Raw genomic sequence first — 20855 nt, forward strand, 5'->3', positions numbered from 1 at the left:
TGGAATACCTGTGATATGCAAACCACCTCTCTTAGGTGTAATTTTGAGCCCCATCACAATTGTGCTGCTGTCCTTGGTCCTGAGTTATTGCTGTTCTCGAAGGCAATTGTTTCCGCTAACAGGAACACTACCTCCTGTCCAGTTTTTTTTCTAGAAAGTTTAAAGCAGGTGAGAGTAAAGACATTAGTAGAACAGTTCAGACTGGAGAGGGGATAGATGAAATAAGAAAAGAAAGGAGGGAGGGGAATTGCTGGAATAGAATAGCCTCTAGGACATTGATATAGTTAATTTTTTAAAAATCTTGTTTGTTTATCTTGCTCAAATGATTGTGGTTTCCAGTAAAAGATAACCAGCCATGGCCCCAATCAAATAAACAAAGGGGAAGATAAAACGTGTATGCTAAGTGATGAAAGACTATGCAGCAAGGACACACTTAGGCAAGTTCGTGGGAGCAGCCTGGCAGCATAACAGCAGAACAGCATGCTGTCTTTTCCCAAGGATGACATCAAAATGTCATGATTGGTTGTGTTTTCCAAAGTGATCAAGTTTTCTCTTTTTTCACTAAAAATTTGACATTTCTTCTAGATTCACAGAACACATAGAAGCATGACTTGCTTTGCCATTTCAGAAGCTGAATTCATCTTTCACCATATTATAGTAATTTTCCCTACTGGGAAGTAGTAGGTGAGGAGTGGACATATGCTTATTCTAGGGCTGCTGCCTTACCCTCAATTTTAAAAGGTTATACACCAGGCAAGGTGTGGCATATGCCAATTACCAAGGTCAGATCTGTGCCCTAGAAGAGTCTGCAATATAGAAAGATTGGTGTGTGCGTGTGTCTGTTTGTGTGTGTGTATGTGATAAGAAAAAATATGGGGGACCTCTCAGGTATCTTCAATTTAATTGGCTCTCAAATGGAACTCTTTATTTTATTTTTCAAACTTACTCCTTCCCTTCTTTTCCTTAAATTGTTTAATGGCCTCAGTATCTGCTAGGTCATCTAAGCTAAAAAACCTGAGCTATTTTCAACTTTTTTTTTTCCAGTCCACCACAATCAGTTCTTCCACTTGGGCTTCCAATGATACTCTAAACTCCTTTCTCTTCTACTGTCACTACCCATGAGCCCATATCATCTATTGTCCGAATGATTATAAGACCTGTCTGACGGGTCTCCCTGCCTCCACTCTTGGTACTCGCAATATCGTCTTCTGCACCATGACTAGAGTGACTGCTGTGAAACCCAAGCCTGATCATCTCATGTATATGCCTAATTTAACATGGCTTCTGGCTGCCAAACTGCCATTCCGGGAATTCCTGAATCACGGAGATGCTTGTTAAAATGAAACCCCTATGGAATCAGGATTTCTGGTAGGGGGAACCAGAAAATGTGCTTTTTAAATGAGTAGACTGAGTGGATCTTAGGTGAATTAATAGCCAACCATTTCCAGAATACAAGAAGAAATCCGAATTCAGGCCACATGGATGAACTGGCTAGTCCAGGGGGTACATCGGACTTTCACCTTCACTGCATGTGCATGCAAGCTTCCCTCTGTCCTGAAAATCTGTCCTCTCTTCTTGGCAGAATTTTGTGTGTTATCCGTTCACCACCCTGCTCAAATGTTCTTTATGGAGAGTGCTGCCACCTAAAATACCCTTCCCCATCTCTAAGTAACCATCCTCCTCTTTGTTCCCATGGCTGATGTGTTCACCTCTTCTTTTATGACACTTTTTACACTGTATCTTAATTATGTGTGTGTGTACAAGACTATCTCGATCCTGAGAGAGGCCATCTTCTGCTATTCTTCTTTATGCCAAACACTGAGCTTGGTGGTGGGGATATATCACAGGATGTAATGAGTGTTAATTAATGAAATGAATGACTGGAACATGCTATGTATGATTTGGTATGAGATACCAAGAAGGAATGAATAATTTCTCACAGACTTGGGCATCTGAACAGATGGAAAATAAAGAAAAACACAGAAGTTATTGGTGGCAGAAACTGTAGGTTGTCTATCCTGGCATGCATTCTCTTGTCCGTTCTTCCTGCTACTTTGGAATAGCAATGAAATGGCTAGAATCCCAGCAGTTATCTTAGACCATGAGGCAACATGTTCATGGCAGGAGACAAAAAAGAGAGAAGAAACCTGGGTCTCAGATAATACCATAAAGCTTCTGCCCCAACCTCACAATGTCTGTTCCTAGATATGATGGTAAACCACAGAAGCCCCGTTTTAATGAATAGACATGGTCTGGGTAGCCTAGTTAGTAAAGAATAGCACTTTAGGCTTGTGGAATATTTCTACATTTGAGGAAGGAATTCATGGAAGAAGGTGGTCATGCTTGTTTGGGTATGTGTTCCAGGAAATGTTCAAGGGATTGGAATCTGGCTCAAAGTCCCACCAGTTTGAAATGTGTTTTTGTTGTTGTTGTTGTTGTTTTGATATAGTGAGTGTTGTATTTGGAGGAAGTGGGGGCAGGGATCTAGCATGCATCTTGTCCTGGCAGCTCTGGGAATGAAAACAGGGAGGTTAGGACTCAGATGGAGGCTAGGAGGTGTAGAGGGGATGGGTAACAGTTATTCTGGTTGACTCTGGATTTGAGAGATGTTGCCAGTTCTCTGGTCAGGGTCATTGCATGTACTCATCTCAGCATAGCCTTGAATCTGAGGGTGGAATCTGCCCCTCTGTATCACTGCCAGCCCTTTTGGGAGAGTCCAAGTTCATGCCGTACTTGGTTAAGAAATCACTTTTCTCTGTGTACTGCCAGTGACTAGTGCCTGAGGAGGCCCTGCCAGATCCAAGACAGGGTCAGAAAGAGAAAGGAAGAGAGAGATAAAAGGAGAGAGAGTAGAAAATAAGGAAGGGGTAGAGGTGCATGTGAAGGGCCAAGGCTGAGAGGGAGAAGAGGAGGAAAGAAAGGGATGTATGTTGTGAGATGCAGTTAGTAGAGAAGAACAGTAATCCACAGCAGCCTCAGAGGAGAGAAAGAAGCCTCAGGGAACAGCCATGAGGACACACCTTCCTGAGCTTTAGGTTGCTTTTGAAATTCATTTTGCTTGTTACTTCTTTCTGCCTAAGCTGCCTCCACCTTCTCCACTTTTCTCCGAATCATCGCAGCCATTCCAGAAGCCCAGAAATTTCCTCTCTCAGCTTTGTAAACCAAGAACCTTAGAGAATGCTAGCCAATAAACTGCTCTTTCCAGATTCCTACAGCAATATCAAAAGTCTATGCTCATTGTGCAAATAATGCAGGATGACTGTTTCTTAGCATCCTTGACACCTCTAAGCAGGTTCTGGCTCTACTAATGAAACAGATTATTTTCTAGTCCAGACAGTAACAATTGTTTCCACATATCAAGTGTTTACTGTGTACACGTACCCTGCTAACCACTCTCCATGCAACTTAATCAGCCTCAATTTCAAGGGAAAAGGCTCTGTTATTAGCTAGATTTTGCAAAGGAGAAAACAGAAGCTCAGCGACATTAAGTACCTTGCCTGAGGCCCCAGATCCGCCACGTCCAAGTCGCAGAGCAGATAGCACAGGATTCAAACCCATCCCCGACTAGTTCCAAGGCCCATACCTTTGATTTCCACACCTCATTGCCTATGAAACGACATGCTTCATTTCCTAAGTTGAGGTTGGAATGTGGCATCTATGGTAGAATTTATTCATAGGCTCTTCCTCCCTTAAACTCCATGTTAAATGGGTCATCTGTTCTTCTGGGGGCCTTGGTAGAGTGAATAAGATTTCAGAAAACTCTCTGCAACTAGGTCCCTGGCCAACGTGCACCGTTCTTGCCTCCAGATGTCATTACCTTCTGCCTGAGGACAACTTTTGGTGACCTGAGAAAATTTAGCAAAAAGCAGAATAGAAGCCAATCATGTCACTTATTGTCTCCTAAGTGGCTTCACTTCTAAGCTTCTTTTTCAAAGGTGGGTTTTTAATTCCAGAGATTGCGTTTGACTTCAAAACCCCTCTTCTAGGGTGGGTTTTCTCTCCACACTCTTCTCAACAATCTCTTACTCTCTGGAACCACAAAGTTTATGCTAGGCTGGGCACAGTGGCTCAAGCCTGTAATCCTAGCACTTTGGGAGGCTGAGTCAGGGAGATCACCTGAGGTCAGGAGTTTGAGACCAGCCTGGCCAACACGGTGAAACCCGATCTCTACTAAAAATACAAAAATTAGAGTGGTGGTGGGTGCTTTTAGTTCCATAGTCCCAACTACTCAGGAGGCTGAGGCATGAGAATTGCTTGAACCTGGGAGGCAGAGGTTGCAGTGAGCTGAGATCACGCCACTGCACTCCAGCCTGGGCAACAGAGTGAGACTCCATCTCAAAAAAAGGTTATTCTAGTTCTTTCCATGTAAGTAATTAGGCTTGTTTATTAGTACTGAAGCACACACCTAACAGAATTTAGAAGGGAGGAGAAGGAAAGGGAAAGATTAACACAATTTATTCTAATGGGTAATTGCAAAAACAGAATCAATATCTCCAGATTATACTTTACAAATAACCACAGGACATTTGGCCCATAGACAAAGTGAGTCCATAGATAAGAACTAGCTTATCTAATTTTAAAAATCAATAGAGCACAAACTATTGTTGGCCGTTATGTTAAAAATCCCAATATTTGTTTGGAAGTGGGGGAAGGAGAAGTGAGGAGATGTTAGACTCAAAACCCCTGTTTCTTCATTTAACCCAAACCCTTGCCATCACCTATAAAGCCCTCGTAATCTGGCCCCTGCCCATGTTGCCAGCCCCACCACCCTACCTCCCTAGCACACAGAAAGCCTTCCACCTCAGGACCTTTGCACCTGCCATTCCCACTGCCTGCATGCTCTTTCCCAGATGTTTGCATGGTTTGCTCCTCACTGCATCCCAGTCACTGCTCAAATGCCACCCTTTCAGACAGGCCAAAACATCCATCCCCTCTAAGTATCCTGCACACTCTCTGTCCCCACACTGTGCTTTATTTTTTATATTAGCACTTCTCACTTCCTGACATTGCACATTTCCACGTATTTATATGCTTGCTATCTCCCCAGCACAATGTAAGTTCCATGCACACAGGGACTTGTTATTTCTGTGCTCTGCTGTATCTCATAAGCCTGGAACACTGCCTGGCATACGGCAGGCCCTTAACAAAGAAGTGGATTGAATGCTTATGATCACTCTTTATGAAGTAAGTGGTATCATCCCCTTTTAACAGAGGAACTGGCCTCTGAGAGGTTAGGTTTTCTCAATCAGAATTAGAATTGGAATTGAAGACTTGTTTGTCTAAACAACAAAACCAGTGTTGTGTTTACTATATCATTCTGTTACACAAAAGAAGGAAAAAAATGACATGTCAATCACCTCACCCCATTGTCATATTTCACCCTCACAGCAGTCCTGTGAAGGGGTCCTAACGATCCCCTTTACAAATCAGGGAAAACAAGCTCATCTTATCCAATGTGGAACCCAGGCAGCAGGGGCAGACAAAGCTTTTGAGGAGCCTAACGTATAATTTGGGGAATCCTCTTTAAGAAACATAATACAAAACCACAAATGAAATTAGGCTCAGGGTCTTAGAACAGCCCTCACAACTAGGGCCTGATGCTTCACCCTGGTTAGCTTCCAGGGGAGGCAGCTGGTGCCTATCAGGAAAAGTGTTGCGGCTGCCCTTAGCCAGAAGCAGGGGTCACAGGTGGCTCTAAGTGAACCGGCACCAACACGAGCACCAGGGAAAGCAGGTGCCACTGCTCTTGCTTGGTTGTTAGCTCTGTTTTTGTTGTTTTTAAGAGACAGGATCTCACTCTTTTGCCCAGGCTGGAGTGCAGTGGTGTGAGCACAGCTCACTGTAACCTTGAACTCTCAGACTCAAGCGATCCTCCTCCTTCACCCTCCCCAGTAGCTGGGCTACAGGCACACACCACCACACCTGGTTATTTTTTTTTTGTAGAGACAGGGTTTCGCCATGTTGCCCAGGCTAAACTCGAACTCCTGGGCTCAAGCAATCCTCCTGCCTCGGTCTCCCAAAGTGCTGATTACAGACGTGAGCCACAGCTCTTAAGGGAGCTCCTTAACCTTCCTGCCTCAGTTTCCTCCTTCAGAGTAATGTCAATGAAACTGGAACAACATTAAGAGTGAGCAGAGTTGATGCTCACATTCAGGGGGGTGTTTCAAAGGAGGCCCACGGGGCTTTGCTGCTCCCAGACATCGGACACTGCCTGGAACTGTCCCTTGGGTTGCGCAGAGCGAGCCCAGCTTCTGAGGGGACAGAGCCCGCACCCAGCAGTGGACCCCGTGAGGACCTAGGAGCCCCCAGAGCCTGACTTGGGTTCAACTCTGCCAGGAACTAGCTGTGACTTTGGAAAGTAACGATTTCTTCATCTGAGAAACGATGGGGGTGGCTTGAATGTGTTCGTCTCTACGGTCTTGTCCGGAATCTAAGTTGCTCTCTGCGCTTCTAAACACACCCCGCGAGCTGAGGCTCAGCCTTCTCTGTAGGCTGCTCTCAATGTACTGGGGACGTTCCCGTTATCGGCTGGGATTGAGGGAAGGAAGATTTGGGAGTACTGACCTTGATGGGCAAGAATATTTTTTATCTTACTGTTTAGGGAGGGCGTGTGTTTGGTAATCAGCTTCTGAGCCTTGGAAGGAGAGGAAAGGGGAATATGAGGAAGTTGGGGGCCCAAAGATCCAGGACAGTCCCTGAAAACGCAGCCTTTATCTGCCCCGGAGGCGGGGTGGGAACGCGAAGGCAAAGCCGCTGTTAAAGGAGAAAGTCTGTGCCTGAGCGCCTTAAGCGGCGGGCACGAAAGGATGGGACGAACGGCCGGGGCTCCTCTCTGCCACGGCCGGGCCGCGGGTCTGGGGTCAGGGGCAGCCCGCAGGCGCTCACCTTGCGGCCGTTCACGTAGAAGAGCAGCTCGGACGCCCTGTCCATTGTGGTGTCCGCGCTGGTTCGAGGGCCCAGAGCGGGAGGCGGCGGTTCTGGGAAGTAGCGGGCACCTGGGATCGGGCGGCACCGACCCGCCGTGTGGGGCGGGGCTTGCTGGAGCCTGAAGTCCAACCCACACTCTGACCGAGAAAGCCTTGATTAAGATCCAACGTTCCTGAGCTCATTGCCAGGAAAATTCTTCCCGAGACACCAGCACGTGTGTGGGCGTCACTGGCGCCCTCTATGTGGGCGGAAATCATCCGGCGAAGATGAAGACGACCGCTTCATCTCCTCGCCAGTGGCGCTGAGCGTCTGTGTCACACCCTCTTGCGTCTTAGCAAACACTGTAAGTCCTGGGACATTGCTTTTGATGGTCTTATGTTATTGGTATTTTAGGTGGTGTTCCAGCTGGATTTAAGTCTGGGAACAGTAGTACCTCTCCTCCAACCAGACCTGCTGTAGTTCTGGACTCTTAAGTGTAAACAATCATATTTATTCCAACTCTGCAGGAGCGGATCTTAGGGAAAACAAAAAGGTTTACAACTTGATCTTCTAGAAATATAAGGTTGGTGCAAAAGTAATTGCGGTTTTTACCATAACTTCCAATGGCAAGAACTGCAATTAATTTTGCGCCAACCTAATAATTACTGGTTTTAAAACGAAGGGCTACCTTGATATAAATTTAAAAATTGTATCACTATTTACAGTTTATCCAGTAACTAACCACCAAGTTTATCTGGTAAATAAGAACAGAGATGTAAAACATCTTGGAAAACTTTAAAAACAAAAACAAAAAAACTTGGAAAATACAGCAAAGCATAAAAATAAAGATTACCTGTTAAGTCCACAACTTAGAACTTACCACCATTCACTTTAGTCTATCCTTACTTTTTGAAACATGTACACCTTTAAAAACTTAAGTGGGATTAAAGTAGTTATTTTCCAGGCTTCTTTTCACTTGCCATACCTTAGAACATTTTCCCATGTTACTTCATTTATGTAAACACAGAAATTTTGTTGTGAAATTTTCTAAACTTTGTACATAAAAGTGAAGAGTGCAACTGGCATCTACCTGCCCTTCATTGAGCTTTAACAATGGTCAACATTTTGCCATACTCCATTTTTTGTAGTATTTAAAAGCCAATCCTGGACATATTTTAGCCCTAAATACTTCAAAAACACACATACACATTCTTTTAGTCAGTTGCAATGCCATTTCTCAGTGTCTAAAAAATGTCTTTTACACTTGACTTCTTTGACTCAAACAAGAGCTGTGCAATGTATTTGCATGCGGTCTCATCAGTCTCTTTTGATAGAAAACAGACTTTTAACACTGTTAACATTGAAAAAGAAACCAGGTCAGTTGTCCTATTTAAATGAAACATTTTTTGAATGTGGCTCTCCCTGGGTTGTTTTTCTACTCTACTTATTTCCTGTGCACTAAATATTAGATCTAAAGCTTTGATTAAATTCAGGTTCAATTTTTTTGTGGGGAGAGGGCAAGAACACTTCGTAGGTGGTACCATATACTTAATATTGCAGCACAGCAGGAAGCATATGGTGTCTGGTTGTTTCATTCATAATGATGCTAACATTGATCAGTAGGTTCAGAGGGCTATTCCTTTGTAATGAATTTCTTCATCAACATTTCACCTAATTGTTTTACATCCATTAGTTTTAATAGGGGGTTGCAATTTTTCTAATTCTAGTCTTTCTTCTTCATTCATCAACTGGGATTCTTTGAATAAAATTATCCATCCTTCACTAGAGCTATTGACTAAACCCCTACAGCACTCTGTACCCCTACTGCAGTCTCTCAAAGTGTGGTACTAGGACAGTCTGAGGACAGACTTACTGGAAGCATCTGATTAAGATGCAGATTTCTGGGCCCACCCTTTAGTGGTCAGATACTGTCTAAAAAAGTTTTCCATCTAGGTGGAATAGAGTTTGAGTAGTTATTTGAATTCAATAAACTGTATATTGATCTCAGATATGAATAAGATTTTTTACTACTTATTACTGGAAGAGTAAGTGATCTTTAAAACAAAGATATAAAAACCAAATTCAAAAGAGCCTGAAAGGTTAATCTCCTCCGCTAAGTCATCAGATTACATATAATAGAATACAGAAGCTGACATTCAACATGTATTTCTCAAAACAGAAGAATGAAGGGAGAGAAAACGGGCCAGGGCAGGAAGTGGCTTTTAAACCCTTTTAGATGTCCACATATATTGAATGGATTAAAAACACACAGCAAAACAAGACAGACTAGTATACAAGATAACCAATGCAAAGGTATTTAACACATTTTATTTGGTTAAAACGTTAATAGCTATTGTTTGGTTAAAGGCTACTAGGTAAAAAGAAGTTTAAATAAACAGGAAGATGTTATATGATGACCAAAATGACTTAAAAAGCTTAATGTTACAAAATAGCTATTTTATGCACATATACCTATTAATAAATATTAAGAATGGACAAATCAACACTCCGTCAAAGTCCAAAAAAAACAACAAAAAAAAACTTTTCATCAAGCACTTCATCTTCTTGATACTAGTTATATTTCTGTTTTGATTCCTTATGCTTTGAAAATTCAGAAAAACCAGAATCCATACATTCACTTCATCTTCTCATCTTGCTGCAAAGTAGAAAAAAAGGAAGATTAATAACAACCCCAAATTAATGCTTTTGCTGTGACGCATGGAGAAGAAAATTGTTTTATCATATCAGTAGAAAAGAAGTTTCCTTAAACCATAAGCTTTGTTAAATATTTGAAATACTCTATTTTTTCTGAAATCTTATAGTTCTCACTATCAGAGTATTTCAAATAATTCATTTCAAATATTTAAGAAAAATTAATCAACATAGATTTTATATATTACGTTTATTACATAGTTCCTTTTTATTAGAAATTTAGCGTATGTGGCCGGGCGTGGTGGCTCAAGCCTGTAATCCCAGCACTTTGGGAGGCCGAGACGGGTGGATCACGAGGTCAGGAGATCGAGACCATCCTGGCTAACACCGTGAAACCCCGTCTCTACTAAAAAATACAAAAAACTAGCCGGGCGAAGTGGCGGGCGCCTGTAGTCCCAGCTACTCGGGAGGCTGAGGCAGGAGAATGGCGTAAACCCGGGAGGCGGAGCTTGCAGTGAGCTGAGATCGGGCCACTGCACTCCAGCCTGGGGGATAGAGTGAGACTCCGTCTCAAAAAAAAAAAAAAAAAAGAAATTTAGCGTATGTTCAAGAACATGTGAAAATATACAATTTAAAAACAAAGTAAGTGCTCATATTCCTACACCCAAGTTAAGAAACAAAATATTACCACACCTCCAGTGTGCCCCTTTCTGATCACATCCCTCTCCTCCCCGAAAAAGGGACCACTATCCTGAATTGTATTATCACTCCTTCTTTACGGTTTTTGTTTTAAGCACTTGTGTATTGCTCTCCTAAAAAGTATAATGTTTGGTTTTATCTATGTTTAATAGATATCTTTACATCAATGGAATCGTACTGTAGGTGTTTTTCTGTGACTTACTGTTTCCACTCAACATCTTCATTCATTTTCAAGCCTCTCCTTTATTTAAACATTAAGCATTTTATATTCTGTGTCTGATTTGCTGTTTCTGCTGATACCTTGTTCCCCTGTGTATGTAGTGTTTTTCTTAACTATGAGCTAGCCCTTCATTTTCCTTGGAACTTTGGCTGTGCAAAAAACATGTTGAGGTGTGAGATGGACAACTCCCTACAAAATATTTGCTTCTAATAGACAACAGGGCACTACAGTTCATGCACTAATTATACTCAATCCTCAGCTTCAATTTTTTTGTGCCTTCGAAATATTGTGAATTCCAGCTATAATCTGTAATAAAGGCTGTATTTTGGTTATGAATTCTAAGGAAAGATTTTTTTCCTCCTTAATTCAGCACCCAAGTTACTCCCTGGGGCTGAGCAAGCTAGTGGGGAGCTTATTTTTAGTTTGCTCTTCTACTGAGAAAGTAGATCAACTTTGTGGAAGAAGATCTAATAGACTCTTTATTTTGGATAAACCCTAGGATTTGTCTTCTGTCCCTAGCCCCATAGGGCTGTGAATGAAATGTTTAGGTTCACCTAGTTAGACAAATATCTTCAGGATAAGGTCAGTTCCCCTCTGAGTTCCTGCTCTCATTTGATCTTTGATCTGAGCTTTTCTTAGTTTCCTACTAAAAGAAACATTGGTTAGCTAATAGTCATTAGCTAAGAAATGCGTTCAAGGTACGTTTTTTAGTATTTTACCCAATAATTTTATTTTTTCAGTAAGAGGGTGGATTCATGCACCTAATACATCATGTTTCAAGATATAGAGTTTATTTATATTTTACATGCATGTGTGTAAGTGTGGTTTTTAGATGAAATACATAGACATGGTCCCAAATTAAAAAGGTATACAAGATTAGGTGGAAAGGTGTCTTTCACTCCTTTGTACTCCTCTCCAGAGCCAGTGTGATACCACTGCCTTGCGTAATTAGATAGTTTAATTAATCCTGTGAAAAGTACCTATTCTAAATAAAACACAGCAAAATGCTGTAAGGAAATAATGTTCTATTTTAGTTTAGATGTACAGTGCATGCAGATGATTTGCTATACAGCTTAGCTGGTAAAATTTTAAAAGCAAAAGTCACAACATTCAGTATAAATTCTGAGTGATGACCACCCAGCTGCCACTTTTTTTCTTCCTTCTTTTTGGATTGGAAATGGTATGCACTAGGTATATCACAGCTTCTAGTAGCTCCCATGAAAGTAGATCCTAATTAAAGCTGCTTGCTATTATGGAATGATCATCATAGGTACTGAAGATGGGAGTGGTAGGAGTTATCAGGAAGGTCACATAAATATGTTTTTAAAGTCTTTATCTCTTAAAGACGTTAAGTCTTTAGTCCAGAGCACTGAACATGAGAAATGAGGGCATTTTTAATATAAAAAAGGCCACAATCCAAAATGAATAGGTAATAATTATGATATTTACATAGCAAAAAGCAGAGGAACCACCTTTCTGAAGCAAAAACTACAGGAGATACATGGAAACACAGGACACAATATATTTTAATATACGACTCTTAGTATAACCTTAGTACAAAACAGATCACTTATTTACAAAAAATAAGTAAAGAGAAGATCTAAGCAGCATAATAAATACAGTAAGTCTTATGGATATATATCAAACTTTAGATCCTGATTATAGAGAATACACATTTTTCTCAAGCACTCACAGCACAGTTATAAATGCTGATCCTATAGTAAGTCACAAAGAAAATACTGGCAATTTCCATAAAGCAGAAATATTACGATAAATAATTTCTGACCAAAATGCAATAAAACTAGGTTTACAAATAAAAACAAAAAACCAGAAAGGTTCATCTACCTGGAATTTTTAAGACCTCCTAATAACTCCTGAAGAAAAGAAGAAACTTAAACCACATTGAAAACACTATGTATCAGAATCAAGATACATTGAAAGCACTGATCAAAGAAAAATTGATTGCAAAAGATACTTATTTTTAAAATTTGTTTTTTGTGTTCTATTTATTTATTTTTATTTTTAATTTTTTGAGTCAGGATCTTTCTCTGTGCAGTGGCACAATCATGGCTCACTGCAGCCTCAACCTACCAGGCCCAAACTATCCTCCCACCTCAGCCTCTCTAGTAGCAGCTGGGACTGACTACAAGCACATGCCAACATGCCTGGCTATTAAGTGTTGGGATTACAGGTGTGAGCCACTGTGCCTGGTCATAAAACACTGTTATCTATATAAATGAAAGAATAAAAATGATAAATTGAAATAAGAAAACAACAACAATAAAGTAAATCAAAGAAAACACAAAGAAGGAGATAATAAATATGAAGCAGAAATCAGTGAGTTAGAGAACAGAAAAATAGATCCAATTAGTAAATCAAAGTCCTGATTTTTTGGAAAAGTTAATAAATAAACTACTACCTAATTTGATCAAGAAAAAGAGAAAAAGAACACACACAGAAATGATAAATGATATAGGTAAAATAAGTATGGGAAAAAAGATTTAAAATTAATTTACATGTCTAATTCATAAAAGATAATTTGCAGACTTTTATGCAAATAAATGAAAACTTAGATGAAATGGATAATTTCCTATGGAAATATAATACAAATAACGAAAAAAAAATACAAATAACAAAAATTGACCCCATTAGAGCAAAAAAGCTTAAACAGACTAATTTTCACAAACACAAAAAACAGTCAACATTATTAAGGAGCTATCCCACACAAAACAACACTAGGTCCAGATGGTTTCAGAGGGGAATGCTAACAAACTTCCAAAAACCAGAGTCCCAATGTTCTAAAATTATATAAGTATATAACATACAAATAATTATAAACATAAATTATAATGTACTATAAATTATAGTGAAATAGAAATTATTTCATTAAAGGAACCAAGACGGTGACTTTCTTGATTCCCTTAATATGATACCTAGGCCAGATAAAGACAATTCAAAGATGGATAACTATAGACTCACATCAATTATGAATGTTGATATAAAAATTCTAAACAATATTTTGGCAAACTCAATTCAACATCACATTATGAAAAACATACTCCATGACAAAGTGAGATTTATTCCAGGAAAGCAAGGTGAGTTTGGTACTAGAAAACTCATCAACAGATGCCATGTTAATGCATGTAAGGAAATAAAGTTTATGATTATTTTCATAAATGCTGAACAAACCTTTGACAAAATTCAACAATCATTCATGATAAAAACACTCAATAGGCATCAAGGGGCATTTTCTTAGTAAATTATCTACGTATCTTAATCTTAAAGCAAGTATCTTGTTTAATGGAGAGACAAAAATACATCAACAGAAGTATTTCTACTAAAATCAGGAACAAGGCAAGCATGCCTACTATTCCTGCTACCATTTTAACATTGTACCTGAGTTATTAGCCAATGCTAATTGAAAAACAATAAGAGGCATACAAAGGGGTAATGAGGTAAAACTATCTCTATTTTCAGATGATATCATACTATACCTGGAGAACTCAAGACCATCAGTGAGATAAGAGAATAACAGAATTCAGTAAGTAGCAAGATATAAAATGACACAGAATTCAATGGCTTTCATATATGTGAACAACATTGGGCATCAGTTACATGTCCATATATAATAGCAAGAAAACTAAATACTTGTAGACTAGTGGTTTTCAACTCAGGATGATTTTACCTCCCAATTGAAATTTTGCAACATCTGGAGACATAATTTTGGTTGTTATAAATGTGAGGGTGCTACTGACACCTAGTGGATGGAGGTCAGGGATACAACTAAACATCCTACAATACACAGGAGAGCATCCCATAAAAGAGAAATATCTAGCCCCAAATGTCAACAGTGCTAAGATTATGAAACTCCAAGCCAGACAAGTCAATACCATCCTAAGGTTCATTTGGAACAACAAACATTCAAGAACAGTGAGGGAAACAATGAAAAAGAAAAACCATGAGAGGATACTGGCCCTACCAGACATTAAAACATACTAAAGATCCTCTACAATAAACAAGGAGACCACTGGCAAAGGTGATGAGATGTCTCACTTCCGAGATGACATTTTGTTACATAAGACTCTATCTTGCTAGAGGACTTGCTCTAGAGATTCTCCATAGCTGGCTTTGAAGTAAGTGGCCATGCTGGAAAGGAGGCCGTGTGGCAAGAAGCTAAGGACAGCCTCTAGTCAACACCAAGAAGATGAGGCCCTCTGTCCAGAACCACAAGGAAACAAATTCTGCCAACAACCTGTGTGAGTTGAAAGCAGATTCTTCCCCAGTACAGCCTCCAGATGAGAACCAGCCTGTATGACACCTTTAGTGCAGCTTTGTCAGACCCTAAGCAGAGCACCCAATTAAGCTGTGTCCAGATTGCTACTTTAAGCCATAGGTTTATGAGAATATTGTTATGGAGTAATAGATAACTAATACAACACAACAGAAGCAATGAGCATACTTAGTGCTCAGATCTTGGTTTCTAAGCAAAATTCTCTAATTAAGGGAACCAGGATTCTCAAAGATGTGCCTGATTCTGGCACTTCTCACTAGGATGAGCCTGGAACATCCCGTGTGTTAGAAAGTAAGAAAGTGGGGGGCAGAGCAAGATGGCCGAATAGGAACAGCTCCAGTCTCCAACTCCCAGTGCGAGCGACACAGAAGACCGGTGATTTCTGCATTTTCAACTGAGGTACTGGGGTCATCTCTCTAGGGAGTGCCGGACAATCGGTGCTGGTCAGCTGCTGCAGCCTGACCAGCGTGAGCTGAAGCAGGGCGAGGCATCGCCTCACCTGGAAGCGCAAGGGGGAAGGGAATCCCTTTTCCTAGCCAGGGGAACTGAGACACACAACACCTGGAAAATCGGGTAACTCCCACCCCAATACTGCGCTTTAAGGAAACAGGCACACCAGGAGAATATATCCCATACCTGGCCGGGAGGGTCCCACGCCCACGGAGCCTCCCTCACTGCTAACACAGCCCTCTGCGGCGATCTATACGCAAGGCAGCAGCGAGGCTGGGGGAGGGGCGCCCGCCATTGCTGAGGCTTAAGTAGGTAAACAAAGCCGCTGGGAAGCTCGAACTGGGTGGAGCTCACAGCAGCTCAAGGAAGCCTGCCTGTCTCTGTAGACTTTACCTCTGCGGACAGCGCACAGCTGCACTCCAATAGGGGAAAGAGCGGGGCCGTTGCAGACGCGAATGACTCTGTCTGACAGCTTGGGGAGAGCCGTGGATCTCCTAACACGGAGGTTGAGATCTGAGAACGGACAGACTGCCTGCTCAGGTGGGTCCCTGACCCCTGAGTAGCCTAGCTGGGAGACATCCCCCACTAGGGGCAGTCTGACACCCCACACCTCACAGGGTGGAGCCACCCCTGAGAGGAAACTTCCAAAGAAAGAATCAGACAGGTACACTCGCTGTTCAGCAATATTCTATCTTCGGCAACCTCTGCTGCTGACACCCAGGAAAACAGGGTCTGGAGTGGACCTCAAGCAATCTCCAACAGACCAACAGACAGTCCTTCTGACTGTCAGACGGAAAACTATCAAACAGGAAGGACACCTATACCAAAACCCCATCAGTACGTCACCATCATCAAAGACCAGAGACAGATAAAACCACAAAGATGGGGAAGAAGCAGGGCAGAAAAGCTGGAAATTCAAAAAATAAGAGCGCATCTCCCCCTGCAAAGGAGCGCAGCCCATCGCCAACAACGGATCAAAGCTGGTCAGAGAATGACTTTGACGAGATGAGAGAAGAAGGCTTCAGTCCATCAAACCTCTCAGAGCTAAAGGAGGAATGACGTACCCAGCGCAAAGAAACTAAAAATCTTGAAAAAAAAGTGGAAGAATTGACAGCTAGACTAATTAATGCAGAGAAGATCATAAACGAAATGACAGAGATGAAAACCATGACACGAGAAATACGTGACAAATGCACAAGCTTCAGTAACCGACTCGATCAACTGGAAGAAAGAGTATCAGCGATTGAGGATCAAATGAATGAAATGAAGCGAGAAGAGAAACCAAAAGAAAAAAGAAGAAAAAGAAATGAACAAAGCCTGCAAGAAGTATGGGATTATGTAAAAAGACCAAATCTACGTCTGATTGGGGTGCCTGAAAGTGAGGGGGAAAATGGAACCAAGTTGGAAAACACTCTTCAGGATATCATCCAGGAGAACTTCCCCAACCTAGTAGGGCAGGCCAACATTCAAATTCAAGAAATACAGAGAACGCCACAAAGATACTCCTCCAGAAGAGCAACTCCAAGACATAATTGCCAGATTCACCAAAGTTGAAATGAAGGAAAAAATCTTAAGGGCAGCCAGAGAGAAAGGTCGGGTTACCCACAAAGGGAAGCCCATCAGACTAACAGCAGACCTCTCGGCAGAAACTCTCCAAGCCAGAAGAGAGTGGGGGCCAATATTCAACGTTCTTAAAGAAAAGAATTTTCAACCCAGAATTTCATATCCAGCCAAACTAAGCTTCATCAGTGAAGGAGAAATAAAATCCTTTACAGATAAGCAAATGCTTAGAGATTTTGTCACCACCAGGCCTGCCTTACAAGAGACCCTGAAGGAAGCCCTAAACATGGAAAGGAACAACCGGTACCAGCCATTGCAAAAACATGCCAAAATGTAAAGACCATCGAGGCTAGGAAGAAATTGCATCAACTAACGAGCAAAATAACCAGTTAATATCATAATGACAGGATCAAGTTCACACATAACAATATTAACCTTAAATGTCAATGGACTAAATGCTCCAATTAAAAGACACAGACTGGCAAACTGGATCAAGAGTCAAGACCCATCAGTCTGCTGTATTCAGGAGACCCATCTCACATGCAGAGACATACATAGGCTAAAATAAAGGGATGGAGGAAGATCTACCAAGCAAATGGAGAACAAAAAAAAGCAGGGGTTGCAATCCTAGTCTCTGATAAAACAGACTTTAAACCATCAAAGATCAAAAGAGATAAAGAAGGCCATTACATAATGGTAAAGGGATCAATTCAACAGGAAGAGCTAACTCTCCTAAATATATATGCACCCAATACAGGAGCACCCAGATTCATAAAGCAACTCCTTAGAGACCTACAAAGAGACTTAGACTCCCATACAATAATAATGGGAGACTTCAACACTCCACTGTCAACATTAGACAGATCAACGAGACAGAAAGTTAACAAGGATATCCAGGAATTGAACTCATCTCTGCACCAAGCGGACCTAATAGACATCTATAGAACTCTCCACCCCAAATCAACAGAATATACATTCTTCTCAGCACCACATCGCACTTATTCCAAAATTGACCACATAATGGAAGTAAAGCACTCCTCAGCAAATGTACAAGAACAGAAATTATAACAAACTGTCTCTCAGACCACAGTGCAATCAAACTAGAACTCAGGACTAAGAAACTCAATCAAAACCGCTCAACTACATGGAAACTGAACAACCTGCTCCTGAATGACTACTGGGTACATAACGAAATGAAGCAGAAATAAAGATGTTCTTTGAAACCAATGAGAACAAAGATACAACATACCAGAATCTCTGGGACACATTTAAAGCAGTGTGTAGAGGGAAATTTATAGCACTAAATGCCCACAAGAGAAAGCAGGAGAGATCTAAAATTGACACTCTAACATCACAATTAAAAGAACTAGAGAGGCAAGAGCAAACACATTCAAAAGCTAGCAGAAGGCAAGAAATAACTAAGATCAGAGCAGAACTGAAGGAGATAGAGACACAAAAAACCCTCCAAAAAATCAATGAATCCAGGAGTTGGTTTTTTGAAAAGATCAACAAAATTGACAGACCGCTAGCAAGACTAATAAAGAAGAAAAGAGAGAGGAATCAAATAGTCGCAATAAAAAATGATAAAGGAAATATCACCACCAACCCCACAGAAATACAAACAACCATCAGAGAATACTATAAATGCCTCTACGCAAATCAACTAGAAAATCTAGAAGAAATGGATAATTTCCTGGACACTTACACTCTCCCAAGACTAAACCAGGAAGAAGTTGAATCCCTGAATAGACCAATAACAGGCTCTGAAATTGAGGCAACAATTAATAGCCTACCCACGAAAAAAAGTCCAGGACCAGATGGATTCACAGCTGAATTCTACCAGAGGTACAAGGAGGAGCTGGTACCATTCCTTCTGAAACTATTTCAATCAATAGAAAAAGAGGGAATCCTCCCTAACTCTTTTTATGAGGCCAACATCATCCTGATACCAAAGCCTGGCAGAGACACAACAAAAAAAGAGAATTTTAGACCAATATCCCTGATGAACATCGATGCAAAAATCCTCAATAAAATACTGGCAAACCGGATTCAGCAGCACATCAAAAAGCTTATCCACCATGATCAAGTGGGCTTCATCCCTGGGATGCAAGGCTGGTTCAACATTCGCAAATCAATAAACGTAATCCAGCATATAAACAGAACCAAAGACAAGAACCACATGATTATCTCAATAGATGCAGAAAAGGCTTTTGACAAAATTCAACAGCCCTTTATGCTAAAAACGCTCAATAAATTCAGTATTGATGGAACGTACCTCAAAATAATAAGAGCTATTTATGACAAACCCACAGCTAATATCATACTGAATGGGCAAAAACTGGAAAAATTCCCTTTGAAAACTGGCACAAGACAGGGATGCCCTCTCTCACCACTCCTATTCAACATCGTGTTGGAAGTTCTGGCTAGGGCAATCAGGCAAGAGAAAGAAATCAAGGGTATCCAGTTAGGAAAAGAAGAAGTCAAATTGTCCCTGTTTGCAGATGACATGATTGTATATTTAGAAAAGCCCATTGTCTCATCCCAAAATCTCCTTAAGCTGATAAGCAACTTCAGCAAAGTCTCAGGATACAAAATTAATGTGCAAAAATCACAAGCATTCTTATACACCAGTAACAGACAAGCAGAGAGCCAAATCAGGAATGAACTTCCATTCACAATTGCTTCAAAGAGAATAAAATACCTAGGAATCCAGCTTACAAGGGATGTAAAGGACCTCTTCAAGGAGAACTACAAACCACTGCTCAGTGAAATCAAAGAGGACACAAACAAATGGAAGAACATACCATGCTCATGGATAGGAAGAATCAATATCGTGAAAATGGCCATACTGCCCAAGGTTATTTATAGATTCAATGCCATCCCCATCAAGCTACCAATGACTTTCTTCACAGAATTAGAAAAAACGGCTATAAAGTTCATATGGAACCAAAAAAGGGCCCGCATTGCCAAGACAATCCTAAGTCAAAAGGACAAAGCTGGAGGCGTCACGCTACCTGACTTCAAACTATACTACAAGGCTACAGTAACCAAAACAGCATGGTACTGGTACCACAACAGAGATATAGACCAATGGAACAGAACAGAGTCCTCAGAAATAATACCACACATCTACAGCCATCTGATCTTTGACAAACCTGACAAAAACAAGAAATGGGGAAAGGATTCCCTATTTAATAAATGGTGCTGGGAAAATTGGCTAGCCATAAGTAGAAAGCTGAAACTGGATCCTTTCCTTACCCCTTATACGAAAATTAATTCAAGATGGATCAGAGACTTAAATGTTAGACCTAATACCATAAAAACCCTAGAAGAAAATCTAGGTAGTACCATTCAGGACATAGGCATGGGCAAGGACTTCATGTCTAAAACACCAAAAGCAATGGCAGCAAAAGCAAAAATTGACACATGGGATCTAATTAAACTAAAGAGCTTTTGCACAGCAAAAGAAACTACCATCAGAGTGAACAGGCAACCTACAGAATGGGAGAAAATTTTTGCAACCTACTCATCTGACAAAGGGCTAATATCCAGAATCTACAAAGAACTCAAACAAATATACAAGAAAAAAACAACCCCATCAAAAAGTGGGGAAAGGATATGAACAGACATTTCTCAAAAGAAGACATCCATACAGCCAACAGACACATGAAAAAATGCTCATCATCACTCGCCATCAGAGAAATGCAAATCAAAACCACAATGAGATACCATCTCACACCAGTTAGAATGGCAATCATTAAGAAGTCAGGAAACAACAGGTGTTGGAGAGGATGTGGAGAAATAGGAACACTTTTACACTGTTGGTGGGATTGTAAACTAGTTCAACCATTATGGAAAACAGTATGGCGATTCCTCAAGGATCTAGAACTAGATGTACCATATGACCCAGCCATCCCACTACTGGGTATATACCCAAAGGATTATAAATTACTCTACTACAAAGACACATGCACACGTATGTTTATTGCGGCACTATTCACAATAGCAAAGACTTGGAATCAACCCAAATGTCCATCTGTGACAGACTGGATTAAGAAAATGTGGCACATATACACC

General features: G+C 40.8%; 2 protein-coding genes across 3 annotated transcripts in view; both read right to left on the bottom strand.

Moving 5' to 3' along the window:
- LOC117095242 (aldehyde oxidase 1) overlaps positions 1-7171 on the bottom strand; it is an 88834-nt gene extending 81663 nt beyond the window's left edge. The window contains exon 1 of one of the 2 annotated variants that reach the window (XM_033232030.1): positions 6886-7166. In XM_033232030.1, the coding sequence (XP_033087921.1) occupies positions 6886-6930 (45 nt within the window). In that variant the 5' untranslated portion in view covers positions 6931-7166. Of the gene's footprint in view, positions 1-6885 lie in introns of both variants that reach the window. The other variant, XM_033232031.1, reaches the window with a different exon arrangement.
- A 2036-nt stretch (positions 7172-9207) lies between these two features.
- Positions 9208-20855, bottom strand: part of SGO2 (shugoshin 2) — a 66093-nt gene continuing 54445 nt past the window's right edge. The window contains exon 9 of the mRNA XM_033232032.1: positions 9208-9562. Coding sequence (XP_033087923.1) covers positions 9547-9562 — 16 coding nt within the window. The 3' untranslated portion in view covers positions 9208-9546. The remainder of the gene's footprint in view (positions 9563-20855) is intronic.

This window comes from Trachypithecus francoisi, unplaced genomic scaffold, assembly GCF_009764315.1.
Source record: "Trachypithecus francoisi isolate TF-2019V2 unplaced genomic scaffold, Tfra_2.0 Lachesis_group13, whole genome shotgun sequence".
Taxonomy (NCBI): domain Eukaryota; kingdom Metazoa; phylum Chordata; class Mammalia; order Primates; family Cercopithecidae; genus Trachypithecus; species Trachypithecus francoisi.